The following is a 12914-nucleotide window of genomic DNA, read 5'->3' as shown; positions in this document are numbered from 1 at the left end:
GCACACGTGGCTCCCAATTCCATTCAAGGCAGGTGGGCCAGGAATTGACTGTAATGAAGGTGACCTCGAAGTTCTGGCCCTTTGGCTGCCACCTCCCGACTGGTGGGATTCAGGCATGGGCCACCACGCCTGGCTTTCTGTATTCTCTCTCCTCCTGTCCCTCCCCGTAGGGTCTCAAGGATTCCAGGTTATGGTCCAAGTTCCTGTAGAGCCAACAGTGAAGTGGGCTTATGTGGGCTCCAGTGCTGAGGTTGTAGTTGGGCACCACACAGCCGCAGTGCACCGAGTGTCTTCCTTAATTTATCCTACGTCATGGACCTTCCATCAAGGGAGCACGAGAGTCTCTGCCACGTTCTGGGTGATTTCCAGAGAGAATGAGCACTACACGCACTACACGCCTGGCTCCAGCGTCATGGGCACTAGCGTGTGACCCATGGTTCAGCTTAGGTTTGCTGGGAATGCTACACCTGAACTGTGAGGATGACTGGTGGCTAAAAGGTACAAAGTGAAGTGACTGTATTCTTTTCAAAGTTCCAGATTTTTTTCTTTCTTTCTTTTTTTTAGTTTAATCTTGTTAAACATGAAATTCTGTCACCACATAAAATTTTACTTTCAGAGTACCAATGTAGCCTAAACTAGAAAGTCTAAATTTGTATGTCCTTCAAGTGTATCTGTATTATGATCAAGGAAGGTGTTTAAGATTTTTCTACCTGTAAAGGTGGCTAGGCATTGGGTCTTCACTTTAACCCTTGAGTTTCAATTTAACCCAAGGTTGAGATCTCAAAAACGAAAATTGAATTCCAGGTCTAATTCCAGAATCAGAGAAGTTACATTTAAAAGATTGAGTGCGTTGGCTCATTCCCATCAGTTAAAGCCGCTCGCTCTGGGTACGGGTATGATGACTTTGAATTTGGGGTTCGGTTTTCCTTGTTTTGCTTTCCAGTGTCAGCATCCGCGAGTGGTGGCTTCCAGCTGCTTCTCGTTCCTCTGCTCCCTAATCATCGTCTCCTCTTGTCCCCTTTGTTAATTTTTGGAATGCAGCAGGACTTGATAGAAAACAAATTCTTCTTGAGAAGGAGTTTTTTTTTTTCTGAATTGATGCCAGTTTACACCCCATTTTCATCTCGGTTTGCCTCTTTGGGGGGCGTTACTCAGTTTTTCCATTTCTGTAGAGATGTTTCAGAAGATACACTTAGATGTATGGTGACTGTCACAAAGTCTCCTGGAGGGCAAAGCTTCTACCTCATTTTAGTGGGAGTTTAAATTTGTTAAATTGGTGCTTCTACCTTTTTATTATTTAAAGTACGATTTAATAAATTGTTTTGTACTGGGTCCCTCTTTGTTAAATGGTTTCTGTGTGTGTGGAAATAGGGTCTCCCAGATCCCCGTGACCTTGAGCTTCTGACCCTCCTGCTCCTAACGTGCTGGGAATAATGTGCTGAGTGCTAACACACCTGGTGTGCAGGGCCTCGTGCACATGCATTCCTCCACCTGAGCTACACCTCTGCCCTGAGTATTGATGAAGCTCTGCTGTCTGGAGTTTTTCCCACCATGATGTGTGAAATGTTGCTCACACTGTACCGATTACTTTTCTCTTGCTGAGATAAAGCACCTGAACCAAAGCCCCATAGAGAAGAAAGGTGGCCGGGCGGTGGTGGCGCACGCCTTTAATCCCAGCACTCGGGAGGCAGAGGGGGGGGGGGGATCTCTGAGTTCGAGGCCAGCCTGGTCTACAAGAGCTAGTTCCAGGACAGGAACCAAAAGCTATGGAGAAACCCTAAATAAAAAAAAAAAAAAAAAAAAAAAAAAAAACCAAAAAAAAAAAAAAAAAGAAGAAGAAAGGTTTTTTGTTTCGTGTATTTGTTTGTTTGTTTTTGGTTTTCCTGCACAGGGTTTCTCTGTAGCTTTGAAGCCTGTGCTGGAACTCCCTCAGTAGACCAGACTGGCCTTAAACTCAGAGATCCACCCGCCTCGCCTCCCAAGTGCCGGCATTACTGGTGTGCGCCCACCACCCAGCAAGAAGAGAGTTGGCAGCAGATTGAAGAGTTAACTCTCATTGCTTAAATATCCTTAGGCTGTTATGAGAGCAGGAAGCTGGAAATGGTTTCAGCTCCTGGGAGGAGCCAAACAGAAAGAGTTTTAAAGTTTTTTTTTTTTTTTATAATTGTGTGTGTGTGTATACATGTATATGTGTGTGTAGAGGCGCCTTCTGAGGGCAGAAGAGGATGGCAATGCCTTGGAGCTGGAATTATGGTTTGTTGTGAGCCTCCCAACACGGTGCTGGGAATGAGACGTAGGTTCTCTGTGAAGGCAACAGGTGCCCTTAACCACTGAGCCACCTCCAGCCCCAATTCTTGTCACTTAGTTATGTGAAAGAGTTGTATGTTTTCTGCATAGATGTTTCTGTGCTTTGAGCTTTGGGGTTGGAGTTAAGCCCAAATGAGGCCTTCTATACCTCAGAAATGCTGTGTGTGTGTGTCGGAGCAAGGGCCCATTAAGATAAAATGCCTTTCTGCAGCCCCATTTCTGGGGCCTACTTGGAAACAAGGGAAAATCTCCCCTGGCTTACTAGCTTCACCTGACTCCTCTCTGGCCCAGCTGTCATCGACAACCGCTGCTCCTCCCGAGACCTAACCCACATAGCCTGGCCTAGTTACTGTAGCCAGTCCTGAAAACCACCAGTTTTAATCTCGTCACTCAGGAGGGCTGAGGCAGGAGGATCACAAGTTTGAGGCTGGGCCTGGCATGTAAGATGCATGGAGTGGGCCATGTGCTAATGCAGGTGGGTTCGTAGATCAGTGCCTGCCAGCCGCTGCTCTTCCCTTCCCACACGCAGGGGTCCTGTCCTTCACAGACTTAACGTGCTCACCTGTCTCCATCCTCAGCTGGAGCGGGACTACACTCGCAGAGCTGACGGTTGGGTGACTCAGATAAAACAGGCCTGGTTTGGTAATGGGTCTGATGTTTCCCCTTCTCCCCTCACTTTAATGACAGGTTTCTAGAAGAGGCTGCTAAGAGTGCCCCCCCATCCAATTGAGTCAGAGTCCAGCCTCAGACTGAGGATGAGCCTAACCCGATTCCTCCTCCTGAGAGCTGTGATTACAGCTATACACTACCCACAGTTCATACGGTGCTGGGGATTGAACCCGGGGTTTCATGCATCTGAGACAAGCATGCTACCAATTGAGCTACACCCCCAATCTCTAGTGACCCTTTGTGTCCTCCAGGTTCTACTTGATGGCTGCAGTATATTTTGTATTATTTATTGAGAAAGGATCTTGTTATGTGGCCATGGTTAGGCCCGAACTTACATTGAAGACCTACCTGGCCCCAAACATTGCAGAAATGTCTAATGCAGGGATTGCAGGCATGTGCTGCCGTGCCTAATGCTCTCCTGGTCCTTTACAACATGTACTTCATCTTACTTGCTTTTTCTGGAAGGACGTAGACTCCTGAGCCTTTTTACTCATCATTTATAGAAGGGAAAAAAACGAACAATTCAGTTTGTATTTCAACTTTTAAAATTTTGGTTTTATGTGCATGGGTGTTTTTTTTTTTTTTTTCCCGAGACAGGGTTTCTCTGTGGCTTTGGAGCCTGTCCTGGAACTAGCTCTGTAGACCAGGCTGGTCTCGAACTCACAGAGGTCCACCTGCCTCTGCCTCCCGAGTGCTGGGATTAAAGGCGTGCGCCACCATCGCCTGGCGTGCATGGGTGTTTTACCTGTATGTTTGTATGCTGCATGTGTACCTGGTGTCGGGATGGCAGATAGAGGAGGTCTATGGATCCACTGAGACTGGAGTGACAGCCAGTGAACCGCCATGTGGGTGCACTGCAGTCTAAACGGATCTGGTGACTTCTTCTGGCCTACCCAGGCCCCAGACACATGTGTGATGCACAGACGTGCGTGCCAACGAAACACCGAAACCAGGGCCGTGGAGATGGTTCAGGGGTAAAGGCAAGCCAGATGAACTAAGTTAGATTCCTGGAGTGCACATGGTAGGAGAGAGAAGGACAAAGCAGAGGACAATGAGAACACGGAAAAGCAAGTAAGAATAAGACTACTATAGAATAGTAAATCTAAGATAGTAAGGAGAAAGATAAAAGACTTGAACAAGGTTTTTACAAATCTTGAAAGTGGGCTGGAGAGATAGCTCAGAGGTTAAGAGAGGATTGGCTGCTCTGCCGGACGGGAGGCAGAGGCAGGTGGATCTCTGGGAGTTTGAGGCCAGCCTGGCCTACAGAGCTAGTTCCAGGACAGGAACCAAAGCAACACAGAGAAACCCTGTCTCGGAAAAACAAAGAGCACTGACTTCTTCAGAGGACCCTAGTGGCTCAAAACCATCTATAATGAGATCTGGTGCTCTTTTCTGGTGTGTAGGCAGAACACTGTATACATAATAAATAAGTCTTAAAAAAAAAAAAACGAATCTCGAACCATAAATAAGGCCCAACCATGAGGAAGGGTGGTCCCCACAGTTACATAAACACAAAATAAGCCCAATATTCAGCCACATACCTACAAGACAGTAATAAAATAATGAGGAAATTCTCACTTCCAAGCATCCCAAGAAAAAACAGCCAAAGTTGCACACAGCTGGTAGAAATGTCAAGTTTAGTTCCTGGTTTTGTTGCAGTGAGATCAGATCCAGCACAAATCCTAGACCTAGTGGTGGAAATTTTGAGAAATTTTAGAGAAAAAGTTTGACTTTATTCAAGTAAATTTAAGGTAACCCTTGCTGGTCAGTTGTGGCCCGCACATCTTTAATACCAGCCTGAAGACATAGTAGCCAGCCCTAACCTGATGGCTCCCCAGTCCTCAGGGCGCAGACCTGAGTCAGAACTTCCACAGTTTCCTGGCAACGATTAAAGAAGAGTCATCTGGAGCCAGGCATCCGGAAGATCTGCTGACCTTTGCTCTGGAAAGCCTGGAGATCCTAGCGCCTGCAGGGGAGAGGAGGGTAGTGCGCTGTGAGGTATTAACAGCTGCCTCTGCTTTCTGTAAGGCCTGCCCATCGCTATATAGGCAAGGGATGAAATGTCTTTTTATTACTAGGTATGGGGAAGTAAGAAACAGCTGAAGAAAGTAAAACAATTTTTCTACCTAGCTGTGGATTTCATGGATAGGTTTTTTGTTTTTACCTCGGCAGGGTTTCTGTGTATCTCTGGCTGTGGTGTCCTTGTCCATGTGGGAGGTGTGTGTGTGTGTGTGTGTGTGTGTGTGTGTGTGTGTGATCATACAGTTTCAAGATCACCTACGCGACTCCCCATAGCTCACTGTTTCTTCAGGGTGAATCGCTTTGGGGTACTGTACCTCCGTTTGTCCTTGGGATTTTAGGAGGGTTGGGCAGACTTTGTTTACACCTCCTCCAGGAAAGGAATTTAGCGATAAAGCACTCCACGTCAGCTCGCTTCCACCTGAGAGTTGGTATTTACAGGTCCACCACACCCTCCTACAAAGTATTACATTTTGTCATTTGGGACAGTCTTGGAGGAGCTGGCACTTGCTATGTAGCTCAGAGTAACCCTGAGTTCCCAACAATCTTCTGGCTTCCACCTCTGCGCGAGTACTGGGAGTGAGCGCCACCGCACCCGGACTTCAGTGGAGTTCCTGCGTTTTAAAATTGTCTTGTTTTTTTAGAGACTAGGCTGGTTTCAAACCCATTATGTCCCTGAGCCTGATCTTCAACCACGGATCCTTCTACCTCCTGTCTCCCAAATGCTGGGATTGCATACAGCTCCGGCTCTGTTAATTGTGTGAGGTTTTCTAAAATCTGGCGGCCTGCTCGGGGGTTTGTCAAGATCAAAGGGAGCCGCCCGGTGCGTTCCATTAAGCCCATCCAACCTGCCTGAATAAAACGTTTGCAGGTGACTTGAGGCCCCTTTTACAGCCACCCTTGGCGCTGTGCTGCAGTCTCAGAGCCCCGTCTCCAGGTCCCCGCCACGCTTTCCCTGTCGCGCCAGGGTGGCTCAGGTTGGGATGATCCGCGGGGACCGGTTCCGCGCGGCCCTGGCGTCCTCCCGCCGCCAGGGGCGCTGTGACCGCACCGAGCCGAGTCAGACGCGGTGGCCACGGCGCGCCTGCGGGGAGCTGCTGACCCGCCCGGAGAGCCCGTGTCCGATACGCACCGTCGCCATGGGTAAGGACAGCACCCGGGGTCACCATCCACCGCCGGGGCCGCGCAATCATCGGGGGGCAAGGGAGCTCCCGGGGTCGCCATGGCAACGCGCGCCCGCCCGCATCCCTGCGCCCCGCCCGCTCTGGGGCCTGGCTACTGGGTCCAATGGACGGGCGGGGACCGCGGCGTCCGGGGACAGAGATGGCTTCCCAGTCTTGCGGGTGGTGGACGGAGGGCTGGGGAGGGGATCGGTGCGGTACCAAGCCCCGGAAGCGCGCCCGCGGGGCCTCCGGTGCAGGCTGGGGACCCGAGGGAGCCGGGTCGGCTCTAGGGACTGTCGGGGAGCGCGGCTGCCGGCTCCACCTGCGGCCTCTGCTGCACAGCCGCCCTCCTAGGCTCGTCCGCTGCAGGTTACAGGTTGTGATGAACACTCTAAAAAAGAGAATGCTGCCGATTATGAAACGTCAGGTGGTTTCACCGCGAGGGTGGGAGTGGGGAAGAGGGAATCACACCACCGCCGAGTGGAGGAGATGGTGCGTGAACATCCTTCACTATCCAGCCTGCCAGTTTTAGATTGCGGAGGATTCGGAGTCAGGATTCAGCCTAGGGAGCTGAAATCCAAATCATAATAAAGGGCCAGAGCACGGGGGAACTCTGCTTTTTTGGTTGGTTTGTTTTTTACCCCACTACCAGAAAAATGGACTTTTGTTTTGTTTTGAGACAGGTTCTCCCTATGACTATAGTCCTGGCTGTCCAGGAGCTCGCTATGCAGAGCAGGAAGAACAGAGATCCTACTGTCTCTGGCTCCCTAGTTCTGGAATGAGCCTCCCGCCCAGCTGTTTAGTTTTAAGACAGTGCGCCACTAAATAGCACAAACCGATCTAATGAACTCCGTAACCACCTGATTTGTTATATATTTGAAGGTGTTTTGTTGTTGTTTTTTTTTAAAACATGTCTCACTATACAGCATAGGCTGGCCTCAAATTCAGATCACTCACCCATCTCTGCCTCACAAATGTTGAGATTTAGCTAAATGCTTTGTTTTTCACATCTCAGTTTTATCATCTTTGCAGAAAATATTTCTGCCACTTGGCAGTGTTTGAAGTGTTGGGTAAACAGCTGATTTTTAAAAGCACTTTTAATGGTGCCTACCTGAGTGTAGGGGCCTCCAGGTGTTGAATCCTCTGGGAACTGTTAAGTTAAGCAGTTGCCATAGGTGCTGGGATTCCTGGGTCCGCCGGAAGAGCAGTAGATGTAAAACCATGTTAGAACACCTGCGCCCTCTTTCCAGCTGGTACTAGAAATTTTCTTTTATTTCTTTTTGGAAGTTGTGTCTTTTTTTGTTTTTGTTTTTGTTTTTGTTTTTGTTTCGAGACAGGGTTTCTCTGTAGCTTTGGAGCCTGTCCTGGAACTAGTTTTTGTAGACCAGGCTGGCCTCGAACTCACGGAGATCCCGCCTGCCTCTGCCTCCCGAGTGCTGGAATTAAAGGCGTGCACCACCACTGTCCAGCTTGTCTGTCTGTCTGTCTGTCTGTCTATCTATCTATCTATCTATCTATCTGTCTATTTATTTATTTTTTGGTTTTTCAAGACAGGGTTTCTCTGTGGCTTTGGAGCCTGTCCTGGAACTAGCTCTGTAGACCACGCTGGTCTCGAACTCACAGAGATCCGCCTGCCTCTGCCTCCTCAGCTTGTCTTTTGAGACACTAACGAACCCTGCCTGGCCTGGAACTTAACTTCCCAGTTGCTAAGGTTAAAGGCATGGCTTTCCACCTGGGATTTAGCCTTATATTTGTCAGAGGTTTATTTTTTTTTGTTTTGTTTTGTTTTGTTTCCCCCTGTGATGTGTGTTTTGGGAGATTCTGGAATCTGATAACTTTACCTTTTATTTTGTTACTAGTGTATTTTGAACTTTTTGAAATAAAGGTGTGTGTGTGTGTGTGTGTGCGCCCCCCCCACACACACACAAATGTTCGACCAGAATAGGCTGTAGGGCCTCCTAGTGCTGGAGCTGTAGTTAAACCATCCCAGTGGATGGTGGGAGCCAAATTTTGGTCCTTTGGAAGAATAGACAATGCTCTTAATAGCCCTTCCCTTCAGCCTCTATTCTTGGAAATCATTAGACCATACCACACTGTCCACCATTTATAAGACTTTTAAAGCCAGATGGTAGTGGCGCATGCCTTTAATCAATCCCAGCACTCAGAAGGCAGAGGCAGGTGAATCTATATGAGTTCCAGGCTAGCCTGGTCTACATAGAGAAACCCTGTCTCAAAAAACAAACAAAACAAAATTTTAAGCATATGTGTAAGTAGACACAGCTATGCCAGGGCTGGTTGGTGATGGTCTATGTGTGTGTGTGTATATGCATGCTTGCGTGTGTGAGTCTGTACGTGGTGGTCAGAGGACAACTCCCCAGAGGTATCCTTTCCTTCCACCTTGAAGGCTCTGGATGGAGCTCAGGTGGTCAGGCCCGCACACACGTACCTCTCCCTCTGAGCCATCTTCCCAGCCCAGAAAAGAAAGCTCATTTCCTGTGTGGAGCCTTGGGGATAAATCCTAAGCATTGGCCGCAGTGGACATGGCATTTTGCTGTGGCTTGTGCAAGAGAAATAAGGAGGTCACACCATGGCACCTTGGTCTGAGGAGATATCCGATTGGCAACCACAGGAAAGCAAACGGTGTTGGTTTCCATGGGCCGGGGCAGATTTGTGTGCTTGCCATTGTCCTGTCCTGGGAATGACGTTGGACTTTCCTTGTGCTTTTCAGCTACAAAAGACCCCACAGCTGTGGAGAGAGCCAACTTGTTAAACATGGCTAAGTTGAGCATCAAAGGGCTCATTGAGTCTGCCCTGAGCTTTGGCCGCACCCTGGACTCGGACTACCCCCCTCTGCAGCAGTTCTTCGTGGTTATGGAGCACTGCCTGAAACACGGCCTGAAAGGTATCTCGAGACTTCAAAAATCAGTTCTTACAGCCCCTCTCTCTGCGCCCTAAATATCCTTAGACATGGCTTTGAGGCTGTAGCTGCTGTTGTTCTGCGTTTTAAGAAACTGCCGGGCTAGTGGGATGCCGTTGTGAGTAAAGGCCTTGCCACATGAGCCAGAAGGCCTGAGTTTGCTCTTTGGAGCCCAGATTAGGATGAAAGAGAGATAAAGAACCCTGTGAAGTTCTTGTGGCCACGCCACACCCATACCCACAATAATAATAATTAAAAAAAATTTGAATGTGTTGATTTCCTAGTAGAAGATCTTCAGAAAGGAAATGTTTTTAAAATAATTGGTGAGGGGGCTGGAGAGATGGCTCAGAGGGGGCTGGAGAGATGGCTCAGAGGGGGCTGGAGAGATGGCTCAGTGGTTAAGAGCATTGTCTGCTCTTTCAAAGGTCCTGAGTTCAATTCCCAGCAACCACATGGTGGCTCACAACCATCTGTAATGGGGTCTGGTGCCCTCTTCTGGCCTGCAGGCATACAGACAGAACATTGTATAAATAATAAATAAATAAATAGATAAAATAAAAAAAAAATTTGGTGAAAAACATGCTGGATTCCTGTATAACCCTGGCTGGCCTGGAACTCACTGTATACACCAGGCTGGTCTTGAACTCAACAAAGATCTGTCTGCCTCTGCCTCCCAAGCTCTAGGATTAAAGGTGTGAGCTACCATGCTTAGCCTGATGACAGGTGTTTTTAGATGTTCACCCTTGAACTAGTTTTTATTTTCTTGGGTAATATTTAAATAATAATTACATTTATTTACACACACACACACACATATATACACACATGTGCACGTGCACACGAACATAAAGGTCAAAGGGCAGGCAGGTGCCTCTACCCGCCAAGCCATCTCGCCAGCCTTAGATTTCCTTTGGAACTGAAACTGATTGGTGGTGCTGGCGTGAACTCATTAGTAGTCTGAACCCTGTTGAAGGAATCAGCCAAAGTAGATTGTTGAGCTAGAAAGGTCTTCAGTGCATGGGGACCTGTGGAAAAGTGTCCTCCGAACCAGGTTGCCATAGAAACAATGACCTCCAACAATGACCCTCTGCTATGCAGCTCATATGGAAGGTCGTTACATGGGAAATGTATGGGCTTTAAGGGTCTCTGTGTATGTAGCCTTGGCTAGCCTGGGACTCACTGTATAGACCAAGCTGGCTTTCAACTCCCAGAAGTCCACATTCCTCTGCCTTCCGAGGGCTGGGGTTAAAGATGTGCACCACCATGCTGGGATGGTAGTTTTGTTCTGAGACAAGGACATGGCAAATAGCCCAGACTGCCCTGGTCCTTGGCGTATACCCTGAGCTTCCCAGGGGCAGAAACAGTGGTATTTTTATTGCGGCTGGTCCTCAACAGGAGCCTTCTCTGAGCAGAGGACAGAGAGCTTTATCAAGGGCAACTTACAACTCCATGTGGGATGAAACACAGGATAGCGGGCTAGGGAGGCAGCTCAGTCAGTTAAGTTTGAGGACTCAGTAACCATAGCAAGCCAGATGTGGTAGCACGCTTGTAATTCCTGTCCTGGGGAGGCAGAGGCAGGCGGATCCCTGGAGCTCAGCTAACTTAGTGGGGGATGGTCCCAGCAGGGGAGACTGCCTCAAAACCCAAGGTGGATGGCTCTTGGGGTTGCCAGCCAAGGTTAACCTCTGGCCTCCATGTGCACCTGTGCAGACACAAAATAAGCTGACAGACCTGCTGTTTAATAGTCTGCTTTTAAATGTATGCCGGGCAATAGCGATCCTTTGACTTAAAGCAACAATTAAGCCAGGTTTAGGAGTGCCTACCTGTAATCCCAGCTTGTGGAGGCAGGAAGATCAGGTAGTTAAGACCATCTTGAGCTACAGCGGATGTTGGAGGCTGCCTGTGTTGGCTGGGGTGTTCATGGCAGCAGAACCTGATGTGTATGCCGTGTGTGTGAGGTTACCCAAGGATGCCAGAAGAGGGTTAGAGAAGGTTGGGGCCTTCTCACCTCAACGCTGGGAACCTAATTCTCTATCTCTGGAGGAGCAGCAAGGGCTCTTAACTGTCCAGCCCACAGATAGTTTTAAAAAGGATTTTTAAACTTTTTAAAATTATGGGGCTGGAGAGATGGCTTAGTGGTTAAGTGGATTGCCTGCTCTTCCTAAAGGTTCTGAGTTCAATTCCCAGCAACCACATGGTGGCTCACAACCATCTGTAATGAGATCTGGTGCCCTCTTCTGATCTTCAGGCATATACACAGACAGAACATTGTATACATAATAAATATTTAAAAAAAATTATGTGTGTCTGGGGGGGGGGTGGGCGCCAGAGGCCTAAGGCGTTAGATCCTGTGGAGCTGGAGTTGCAGGTGGTGGTGGGAGCTCACTCAGGTCCTCTGAAAGAGCAATTCATTCTCTTACCCCGGACCATCTTCTCAGTCCGCCTCCCAGGTGCTGTGATTGCATCAAGGAGGCATCAGTTACGTTCCAGGGTGTGATTGGGGGTCAGAGGGCAACTTGCCTGAACCAGTTCAGTTCTTCCCTCCCACTGCCAAGGTCAAGCACGCAGGGGGATGCCTTACCCAGGAGCCATCTCTCCAGCCTGCCTCTCTATGTTTTGGCTTAGGGTTTTTTGTTTTTTGTTTTTTTCTTTTTAATTTTTTTTTTATGGCAGTGATAAAAATTCTTTCTTCTCCCCTAAATTGCTGAATTGGAATTTAATAATCATGGCCAAAATAGCTGAATTTTAAATTATTTTCAGGAAGTGTTATCCCTTATTTTATAACCTCAGTGAATAGTTATACATCGCTGTGGTCACAGGTTTATCCTTATGCATCATTGCAAAGCCATTTTAGCCTTGGGATTTTTCTCCCCACAGTAAAGTTGCTCTTGGTGGCCGTCCTTGCTTAGGGGATGCGGATGATAGCCACACTGTATCTCCAGAAAGTCTGGTTGTTTTATTTTAATGATTACATTTGCCTGTGCACTGCCTGCATGCAGTGCTCAAAGACACCAGAAGAGGGCATCAGATCCCCTGGAACCACCTGATAAAAAGGTTGAGACCCAAACCCTTGTCCTCAATAGCAGCCTGAGACTCAGTGTGTCTTGTAACTGAGGGTGACCTTGAACTTTTTGGGGGTGGTGGGTTGAGACAGGGTCTCCTATCCCTGGATGTCCTTGAAGTCACTTTGTAGACCAGGTTGGCCTCAAACTCACAGAAATCCCCCAGTCTCTGCCTCCTGAGTGCTGGGATTAAAGGCATCTGGTGACCTTGAACTATTTTTGTTTGCTTGTTTTGGTTTTTTGAGGCTGAGTCTTTGTAAGTGACCTTGATTGTCCTAATTGCCGGGACAGAACTTGCTGGCCTTGAACTCTCGATCCTGCAGCTAGCACTTCCCACCTCCCTGATTGTGGGCCTAGGCTGTGGCATCCAGGTTTTCACCTAGGCTCAAACCCAAGGCTTCCTGCATGGTGGGCGAGCAGTCTACCAGCCGAATTGTATCCCCAGCCCAAATGTTTTCATGCCACCTGACGTCAGACTAGAAGCTGCAGCTGCAGGTATTTAGAAGGAAGGCACCTTTACTACGCTCTCTTTTGCTCTCAGTGCTGGAGACCCCACCCAGGGCCTTGTGCCTTCTAGGCTGGTCTCCGCCACTGAACTCCTGTGCCTTCAGAACTCTGAACGGTTCTCATAAATTTTGAGACAAGATACTGCAGAGTTTCCCAACTGATCTTGAACTTTCTCTGTAGTCCATGGCTTAAACTTGACTCTTCTTCTGCGACCTCCCAAGTGCTAGGATTCCAGGTGTGTGCCCCCATACCTGGCTTTGCGCTTGATTT

The 12914-nt window shown here is 48.4% G+C and overlaps 2 protein-coding genes across 3 annotated transcripts in view; both read left to right on the top strand.

Annotated features, from left to right (window-relative positions):
* Dna2 (DNA replication helicase/nuclease 2) overlaps positions 1-1272 on the top strand; it is a 29256-nt gene extending 27984 nt beyond the window's left edge. The window contains exon 21 of the mRNA XM_050143692.1: positions 310-1272. Coding sequence (XP_049999649.1) covers positions 310-378 — 69 coding nt within the window. The 3' untranslated portion in view covers positions 379-1272. The remainder of the gene's footprint in view (positions 1-309) is intronic.
* Positions 1273-5660: 4388 nt separating this feature from the next.
* Positions 5661-12914, top strand: part of Rufy2 (RUN and FYVE domain containing 2) — a 34726-nt gene continuing 27472 nt past the window's right edge. The window contains exons 1-2 of one of the 2 annotated variants that reach the window (XR_007591918.1): positions 5661-6138; positions 8887-9060. Coding sequence is in view for 1 of the 2 variants with exons in the window: in XM_050143372.1 (XP_049999329.1) it covers positions 5979-6138; positions 8887-9060 (334 nt within the window). In the remaining variant the exon portion in view is untranslated. The remainder of the gene's footprint in view (positions 6139-8886; positions 9061-12914) is intronic. The other variant, XM_050143372.1, reaches the window with a different exon arrangement.

Source organism: Alexandromys fortis, unplaced genomic scaffold (genome assembly GCF_014885135.2).
Source record: "Alexandromys fortis isolate MF-2015 unplaced genomic scaffold, M_Fortis_MF-2015_v1.1 scaffold_9, whole genome shotgun sequence".
NCBI lineage: Eukaryota > Metazoa > Chordata > Mammalia > Rodentia > Cricetidae > Alexandromys > Alexandromys fortis.
The sequence above is the reverse complement of the archived record's forward strand: the minus strand, read 5'-3'. Positions and strand labels throughout refer to the sequence as shown.